Source organism: Equus quagga, chromosome 17 (genome assembly GCF_021613505.1).
Source record: "Equus quagga isolate Etosha38 chromosome 17, UCLA_HA_Equagga_1.0, whole genome shotgun sequence".
NCBI lineage: Eukaryota > Metazoa > Chordata > Mammalia > Perissodactyla > Equidae > Equus > Equus quagga.
Window position 1 is genome coordinate 46,476,394 of NC_060283.1, and position 9,671 is coordinate 46,486,064.

General features: G+C 41.8%; 1 protein-coding gene across 1 annotated transcript in view; it reads left to right on the forward strand.

Moving 5' to 3' along the window:
- Window positions 1-9,274, forward strand: part of WDFY1 (WD repeat and FYVE domain containing 1) — a 48,588-nt gene extending 39,314 nt beyond the window's left edge. Inside the window, exons 9-12 of the mRNA XM_046643540.1 lie at window positions 1,675-1,776; window positions 3,855-3,985; window positions 5,008-5,116; window positions 5,924-9,274. Coding sequence (XP_046499496.1) covers window positions 1,675-1,776; window positions 3,855-3,985; window positions 5,008-5,116; window positions 5,924-5,983 — 402 coding nt within the window. The 3' untranslated portion in view covers window positions 5,984-9,274. The remainder of the gene's footprint in view (window positions 1-1,674; window positions 1,777-3,854; window positions 3,986-5,007; window positions 5,117-5,923) is intronic.
- The last annotated feature ends 397 nt before the right edge of the window (window positions 9,275-9,671 follow it).

Genomic DNA, 9,671 nt, shown 5'->3' on the forward strand with positions numbered 1-9,671 from the left:
CTTGGCCTACTGCCTGGACTTACGTGCCACTTGCTGTGAGCCAGGCACTATGCAAAACACTTCACAAATGTTAACTCATTTCGTCCTCCCAGCCTCATGAGGTGTATACTCGTACTTGAACATTGCTGTCATGAATACAGTTTTGCACTTTGTTCCACGTGACTGTTCCACATATGTATGGTATTGCAGGAGTTACACGGGCGTGTGTCGCAAACGTAAGCCTTGGAGGCTTTCCTTCCCCCTGCAATTAGACGTCCCCATGATGTTGATAGCACAATTTGCCATGTCATCCATATTACCATCTTCCTCCCTCAGGGACATTGTTCTCTGGCTGCATTCCCAAACCACCTTCTCTCTTCCAGTGATCACAGAAACAAAGAAATAATTCTACATCAAGACGGTAATCTTCCTCACCTAGATATGCGTCTCTTCACCACTCTTTCCGTCCTCCCTTCTCATTGCCAACATTTCCCCAGTTATTTAAAGGAACCTCCCTTCCATGTCAGCCCACTTCATTCTGTTTCTGAGCGCCTTCCCTCCCACGCCGAAAGAAAGACCTTTCTAATGGCTGTGCATGTAGAAACCTTCCTGTGACAGATCTAAAATAAGAAATAGGGAGGCCGGAAGTTTTGATGCAATGGGAAACAAAATAAAGAGCCAGGGGCAATCCTTTTTAAGCCGCCAGAAGTCCCCTTTTGAATCTCTATAAACGTCTCCATCTTCACTGCCTATTTTATAAGGATCAGTGTAATTCGGTTTCTGTGATTCTCCCATCATTGGTTCCTCTTATATATTTTTCTTGAATGTAAACTTTCAAGATCAAGGAAAGATTATTTTTTACTTCATAATCTTTGGTTTACTTTATAGAAGTTAGTATTTTCTATTGCACGTATATGATCATAAATGACTGAGATTAAATAGGCTTTTAACAGGTTCATCCTGTAACTGAGTACAATGTATAATGTTTTATTTAGAGAAATAGTTTCCAAGTTCTCAAGAAAGTACTTTGGAGACTTTCAGTAGTCTGTTTCAACAGAAATTCATTGAGAGTCTACTCTGTGACAGGCTGTCCGTATATAGAGATGGATGAGACCCATGAATAACTCTTAGGTTAGGGGGAGGGCAGAACTGTATGGAAAGAATTGCAGTTCAGAGAGCTCACTCCTGGAATGGAGTCTGCGGGCCAGCTGTGAGGACGCCCAGGAGAGAGGGACCCCTCGTGAGAGCTGGGAAAGGAGAGGGGGCAGATCTGTTTGCCATGATGCCCCCCTAGAGGAACTCTCCCGTCAGTCCCCTGTGACCCCATAAGCCTGCCCAAGTGGTCGTTCACCAGACTCTCCAGGAAATGGGTTTTTACTCAAATGGATGTAGAAGTCAAACAACTTTGGCATAAAAAAGAAACATATAAAGACAACCCTTAAAGAATTCACAGTGAAAATTGAATTCCTCCCTCCTATCTATAGATTAAAAATAGAACAATCCTTTAAGCATTGCTGAAATTATAAAGATTACCCACAACACAAACATAATATTGCGTATGGAAACAGCTATGATTTATTGAGGAATTTTTAAAAACGCTAACCCCAACAATGTCTGGAACTGTTGTGTTAATTTCTAAAAAAAAATCATTGCAAACATGCAGATTCACTCATGTTGCTTTGACTTCTCTGCCAGGCTCCTCAGTGGTTAGAAAGTGATTCTTGTCAGAAATGCGAGCAGCCCTTTTTCTGGAATATAAAGCAGATGTGGGACACAAAGACGCTGGGCTTGAGACAGGTGAGTGGCCAGCGCTGAATCATCGCTGGGTTCATCATGTATTTTGACGTTTGTGTAATTAGTCTGTCATTTTGTGTGGAATCACCCTTTTCCTTGTAAATACTGTGAATTCCTACATTTTTGCTATCACTATCATTGTGTGACTATCAGTGAGTAGGACCTTTCCTGGGGCCAGCGAGACTGTTACCTAGTTAGTCCATTACTTGCTCTGTCTTGGGAAAGCCAGGATGCACAGAAAACCCTGAAAGCCTATTTGTAAATAGATAAGAAGATCTTTCAGTTTAGGACTGTTACTTGTTAAAGTCAGTTTTTCTAACCAGCCAAGCACAAAATTATAGAATGAATTAAGGCATAAGATTATAGGCCTTATGCTTTCACAGGCAGATAAATAGTCACAATTTAGCCCTCACTGGAAGACTCTGGCACTAAGAATTTTAGATTCTTCATAAATTGTTCCACGTAAGTGTACCTGGAGCGTTTTTATGAAGCATGTTTCAAGTTCTGTTTTTTACTTTTTTTCATTAAAGAAACATGCCCCAAATAACCTGTAGATTTCAAAGAGACTCTTATAACAAGGTATTGGTGCAATACTAAAGTTCTACAAAAAAACGTATTTCTACAGCAGCCTTGAAGGTAGCCACTCACTCAGGTTGAATATCAATTTGTGCAGGTAAGTAAAAAACAATGCCGATTTTATTTGTTTTATAAGTGGTTGCACCTCTGTGAAGGATTGGCCTAAAGTTTGTGTGTGTTAAACTTTCTTTGATTTTATTTGCTCCCAGCTGCTCTCCAGCAAGGTCTCATGTGAGCTGGCAGGCAGTGCAGGAATTAGTTTAGCCCTCACAACGTTCTAACGCTCTGAAATAGCACCTGAATTCTATCATTAGCCTAGTCATCGCAATGCATACCTGGTGGTAACTTGTGCGTTGTCATTGATGGGTGAAGTCAGCCCTACTTCTAAAGGAAACGTGAAGAAGTTAATCTTATGAGTTAACAACTTATAGCAGAGAGAGGAAAGGTGCAGGTCACGAAACTTTTAGTGGTCAAAGAATACAGTAGGTCCCCCCCTTATCTGCGGTTTCATTTTCTGCAGTGTCAATTACACTTGGTTAACCTTGGTCCGAAAATATTAAATGGAAAATTCCAGAAATAAACCATTCATAAGTTTGAAATTGAGTGCTGTTCTGAGTCGCGTGATGAAATCTTGTGCCCTCCTACACCTGGGACCTGAGTCACCCCTTTGTCCAGTGGATCCACACTGCATCTGCTACCCTCCCGCTAGTCACTTAGTAGCTGTGGGTTATCACATCCGCTGTCGCGATATTGGTACCAAAGTGCTTGTGTTCAAGTCACCCTTATTTACCTAATAACAGCCCCAAAGCATGAGAATAGTGATGCTGGCAATTCAGATATGCCACAGAAAAGTTACTGTTGTTAATCTCTTACTGTTCCTAATTTGTAAATTAAACTTTATCATAGGTATGTTGTATAGGAAAAAACACAGTATATATAAGATTTGTTACTATCTGGGCTTTCAGGCATCCCCTGGGGGTCTTAGAATGTATCCCTCACAGATAAGGCGGAACGACTATATGTCAAAAGTAGTAATAATAATTGGACTATTTTGGAATGTTCTTGAAACTTATTTCCAGAATCACAATTTGCAGGATTAAAAGAAATAGTAAAACATATGATTATGAATATTTGTTATTGAGGGCATATTACATTTAAAACTTCATTTCCAGACTTTTCTCTGACATAAAAATAGATTTTTCCTTCCTGAAATCTCTAGTCTTTTGGGCTCCTCAATGAACTTGAACTTGGTTTTAATAATCTTGGTTGTTGACCTCTAGACAGATAACATGAGTGAGTGAAAGGCAGTATTTGACCCAAAAGCAAGGATAATTGGAAATCCTTCACAGGTGTTGAAATTGTCTGCCTTTTGCGTGTTCGTTGATCTGTTGAATTGGGGTGATTACAGTTGAAGGCGAATCTTCCCCACCCCTCCCCGTCCTCTGAAGGGAATCCACGTGCATTAACGCAGTTTCCCCCCCCCCCTCCTCCCCGTCATCCCGAAGCATCACTGCAGGAAGTGCGGGCAGGCCGTCTGCGGCAAGTGCAGCAGCAAACGCTCAAGCTACCCCGTCATGGGATTCGAGTTCCAGGTCCGGGTGTGTGATTCCTGTTACGACTCCATCAAAGACGAGGAGTGAGTGTTGCATCTCTTTGTCTTTGGGCGCGTCTGCAATGGGAAAGGCCTAAGAAGTGACGCAGATGTATTTCCACCCACTCGTTGGTCTCTTCCCGATTTCATAAACAATTTCTAAAGAAAGGATTCTGTCCTGACTTTATGACTTAAGACAAATTTCTCCCCAACACTGAGAGGAATGACGTTGCTAAGACCAGTCCGGCCGTCGAAGGGACCTTCCTGAGCCCCCACACCACTCAGGGGGCTGTGCGGGGTCAAGGCCACATGCACACTGATGCAGTGGCTGAGCTGGCTCTCCACGGAAGCATCCAGTGCCCACAGTGCACAGAAATTTAATTAGTAGGAAAAATCTAGAGACCAGTGTTCTTTCTTCCTCACAAATTTGACCTAGCAATCTGTTCCTAAATAACTATTTCTGTGTGAGACAAATCTGTCTGTTCCCCATTCTGTCCTGACTCAAGCGGATCCATTAGGGCAGAACCACCATTCTTTCCCCTTCCCTTTGAGTCAGCTTTGAAAGTAGTAGATGGGCAAACCTTGGCAGAGCCCCGAGTTGGAAAGCTCATGAGGCACCATCGGTATTGGCCAAAGAGCTCGTGGTGGAGGCTGGGGCGGAGTGAGAGCCAGCTGTGGGAGAGTGCCGCTCCGTGGACGGCAGAGGCTGCGGGGCCTGCCGCCTCCCGGTGAGCGTTTTGCTCACGCTCTGTGGTCTCATGCACCATAGTTCCTCTTCTGTATTAAAGGCTTTTGTTTTTATGTCTAGGAATATGTCAGCCTTTCCACTGAAAAAGTAAAAATCAATTATTTTGAGAGTTTGATATAACGTTTTATAAAACAGTCTAGCAACTTATCGTGCTTTCTGTCATCCGTTAATTGTAAAGTTTGTTTTCCAAACTGTAGCCACATTTTAGGAGCAAATTTTAACACTAGTATTTTATGCATTTCCTTTATGTTGCTAAGAGCACTTACCCCTTAGCCCTAGGAACAGGTGGGTTTTAAATGGTCTCTTTTCTCTTTGTCAGTCGGACTTCTCTAGCAACCTTTCATGAAGGAAAACATAACATTTCCCACATGTCCATGGACGTGGCCAGGGGACTGATGGTGACCTGTGGGACCGATCGCGTTGTAAAGGTAACCTGCTTCATTGTCCCGATGAGCATCTCAGTGTAGATTGCTCCATCGTCTTGCTGTGAATGGGCGTAAGACATTTCCAGTCCAGTCTCGTTTCTGACTGGCAAGCTTGCCTTCCCTTTTTACAAGCAACCTGCAGTCAGTTGAAAACCCTGAGGAACATAGTCCGTGATTGTGAGTTTCCACACCCTTGGTGGCAGCTCTTTCTGGTGGTGTTGCCCTTTGCTGCCTCAGTCTTCAGAGTGAGCTGGGGAGGGCCGGACACCCTCTGTCGCTGTCTGTGCTCAGCTAGTGTCCAGAGTTTCTCTCCCCCCAGCCGGCCTGGCCCTTAGCTGCCCCCTTTCTCTGGTCATTCCTTCCCTTGGTAATGTTCCTTTCATCCTGGGCAGAAGGCTTCTTAGTTGTAAGAAGTAACCACGTTTCCATTAAATCCCTGGGTCACTAAGACAGCAACTGAAAGTCAGTGTTTCATACTTAGTACCACTTTTGAGTTGTGAAACTATGACATATTTTATTGCATAATTTAAATATGGGCTTTTTCCCAGTGGGCTTTTTATTAAAAATAAAATTAAATTTGTACCAAAATATTATGATGATGTAATTTTCAGGTGTCGAGATATGTTTTTCACGTGTTAGTGAACTATGTTATTTTATAACTACGATATTTTGTCGTGAAAGAAGGGGATGAGAGAATGCGTGATTTTGACCCCTCTTCAAGTGTCACAGCTGTTTGTTTTCAGGGTCCATGCTTGCTTTTAGACCACGTGGTGAGGCCTGCCTTCTCCCGCTGCCTTGTTTCTCTTGCAGATATGGGACATGACGCCTGTCGTGGGCTGCAGTCTGGCAACTGGCTTTTCTCCACACTGATCCAGGAGCTGGGCGAGGTCTGCACCCTCCCAACGCGACCTTCACCAAATGCAGTCCTTTCCTGTAGCGCCACGGTCCCTGTCACGTGATGGACAGTAGCCACTAAAAAACAAATCAACATTTTTTAAAAAAAAAACATGTAAAGGTGTGTTTTTGGGCATTTGTGGAACTACCTCTGGGGACGAGATGGACAAGGTTCATCTGTAGTGGTTCCCTGAGGACTGGAATTACTTCAGCGAGGCTTCCTCGTGAACAAAGAGCTGATGTGTGCTGAAAGAACAATTTAGCAAATGAGAGTCTTAGAGGAAAAATACCGAACAAAAAAGTTAATGCTTAGAACTTTCTCGAAGCAGTTCCCAGTACACGCACACTTCCTCTCAGACTGGCTGGCCCTCCGAGGGCTCCTGTGGCTCTGGTGTTGGAGCAGGAATTAGGGGGAAGGAGGACTCGTTCTCTCTTTGTTGAGGGGCACAGTAGGAACTTGAGAACCCAGAGATCTCTCCTTCTTTCCTGGCCGTGTGTGAATAGTCTCTACACTTATTATTGACAGACTTCTTAAAGATACCTGTTCTCTTCAGGTGGTGCCCGTAGTGTTTGGCCTGCTTCAGTTGTTTCCCTTCCAGCCAAAATGCCATGGGCGGACTGTTATTAAGTGAGTGGTAGAATTTCTACATTAACCAAGGCTGTCCACATTCTTCCCTTTCCCCGACATGTGCTTCTGAGGACAAAGCATTTTTATGGTGCTGTTAACATGGGAGCCACACAAGCCAGCTGACTTTTTCTCATCGCGATTAGTAACGACGAATGGAAAACCCAGCTACCAGCATGATCGTGATGGGAAATGATCAGTCTGTTCCATGGAACAGCCCCGTCCTCCTAAAAGACATATGCTATTTGTCGTTTTGTAGCTCCAAGATGAGCCCCTGTGATAGTGTGGCAATTTAGTATACACCTCAGAAAAGAACTCCAAAGCTTCTTAAACCACATTGACTTTTAGTCATAACTAATATCATTAATATTTCATAGAAGGGAATTGGTAACCCAGAGCAGTAATTGTCACCCAGGTCCTGCACAGTAATTCTAACTTGTAAATTGCTTTCCTAACAACTAGCAAAATCTGTTGTATCAAATGGCGTTTGAAAAGCTTTTGGCCGCTTAGTGGCAGGATAGAGAAGAGGTGGGGGATGGGCAGCCTGTCTATTAATGTTCAAATATTTATTTGATTGTTTTTACCAATAGTAAGTGTATCTGTTACTTCAGGGCTATCGAAGTGAGTGGAGAGAGGCCTACTTTTTTTAAGGATAAATTTATAAATAGATAGCAACAGTATTTTTGTTAGTCTTACTAGTGGATTTTGATAAAAGCTCACAGCTTGTCACTGTGCTGGGATCATATCGAGACAACGTGGTCATTCTGTATGATTCAGCTAAGGGACTAAATCTGTTTTTTAACAGCAGGTCAGAAGGACTATAATGTTCAGGACGGGCAACTAAACTAAGATGTGTTAATGGCCAAGAGACACAAATAATAAGGAAGGAGGAGGAGGTCAGGCACATCATGTTCTGGAATGATCTGCATTAAAAGTGGACTTGCCTTCAGAAATAAGACTGAGGGTTTTGTTGCTCTTATAATTTTTGTGTTATATCATCTGAAAAAGATGTTTCCCATAAAAACTTTTCCTAGGCTCTTTGCAAAATGTGTGTCACTAACACAGTCTGGAAGAAAAATCGAGTGATGGTAACTTTTAAATGGCAATGTTGAATGTTAGCTTTAGTTCAGTTCATGGTTCAGCTTGTACAAAGGTGCTATCCTGGGGATTTTCTGAAGTCCTGAAGGGAAAACAGAATATAATCTAGTCCTTGCTGTGTCGAAGAGTGCTGAACCGTGGTTTTGTTTTCCTTTAACTTCTGTAAAATGTGATTTTATAATGTCTGTGGTAGACTGAGCAGAAATCACAGCTGCCAAGAATAGCCGTAGCTTTCAAGCTTGTTTTGTTTTAAAAAATTCTTAGTGAAAAACTCAGTGTTCCATAGAGAATATAAGGTGGTTTTAGCGCCACCTAAGGGATGAAACTAACATAAATCAAGGAAGAAAGGAATATATAAAGAAGAATTAGAGTGGGGTATCCAGAAAAGGACAGGAGAATGTTTCAATATCGTTTTCTGTCCTCCAGAGCCTATTTTCATTTTTATTTTTTAAAACACATGACAGTCTTGTCTCTAGCAAACGCTAGGTAGCAAATGGGGTAATATTTTTTATAGAGGTGGGCAAAAATTATTTTCTCAATTTTACTGACTGGGCACATAAGGAAAGTACAGCTAGACTTCTAGTTATTGCCTTATTTTGACCGTGTTACTCTTAAACGGGTCATTTAAAATCCTTCTTCAAGTAATGGTTTACTGGTTTTTCCATTCCTAAGTACTCACGCTAATTTGTACAAATGGGGATTAGGAAGTACAGGATGTTAGAGAAGATCCTGATGTTTATATCTAGGATGTCTGTGATAAGGAAATGCCAATTCTTCATTGTAAACATGTTTTAAAATGGGCCTTTATTAGTGCAAGTGGTAGAAGCACCCCTATAGCATTAGGTGGAAACATTATACATTACATTGTAACTCTCTGCTACTATGTCCTAGTTCTGTCCTGCTGCCTAGAGGATATAAACAAAATGTTGCTTCTGAATGTATCACTTTGTTCTCCCCCTAAAGAATTCAGTTTGTTAGCACCTATATTTTTAAACTGTTGAAACTGACCTAAGTATGTTATAAATCCTGTGGTGGCTCAGACCCAAGGAGATATTTTCTAAAATCAGTTTTCATTAAATTACTTTCTACTTTCGTTACTGGATCTGGTGTCTCCTAAAATGTAAGAAACCAGTTACTGTTAGTGACAAACCATCTGCTCATTATAAATGTGATGTTTAACAAATAAGTAATACATGCTATATTAATTAAAGTATCTATTGCTTAATTGTTAATTGTGAGCAGATTATTGAATGCCTACTCTATTTTTGGCAGTTTACTGTACAGTAACTCCTTTGAGTAAGTTGAAGTTTAATTGTGCAACAAATTTATATTAGAATACAATGTAAAGTGTTTTTCTCTATAACCTTTTTTGACTGGGGAAGCAAAGGGCAATGTTGATTAGTACATTTTGTCTTGTACTAGCTATGTTTCTATAAGATATGATACCCTGAATTGGAAAACTTTGTTCTTTGCTCTTATTTGTGGGTTCTGTTTTTGTGTTTTTTTTGAGAATATGCATACAATAAAATGTTCCTTGCTTGTTACTGTGTTGCTTAATTTAGGGTTTTTTTTTGAGGAAGATTAGCCCTAAACTAACTGCTGCCAGTCCTCCTCTTTTCGCTGAGGAAGACTGACCCTGAGCTAACATCCGTGCCCATCTTCCTCTACTTTATATGTGGGACGCCTACCGCAGCATGGCGTGCCAAGTGGTGCCTGTCTGCACCCGGGATCCGAACCAGCGAACCCCGGGCCGCCGAAACGGAACGTGCGAACTTAACTGCTGCACCACCGGGCCAGCACCTTAATTTAGATTTTGTTGTTTGATCTAGACATAGGGCATAACAGTAGCGCCTATGTGTTTAGCATCCTCTCTGTACCACGTGCTCTACCTACATTCTATTTATTCAGTCCTGGTAAAACCTCTGCGAGGCATTATTTTTC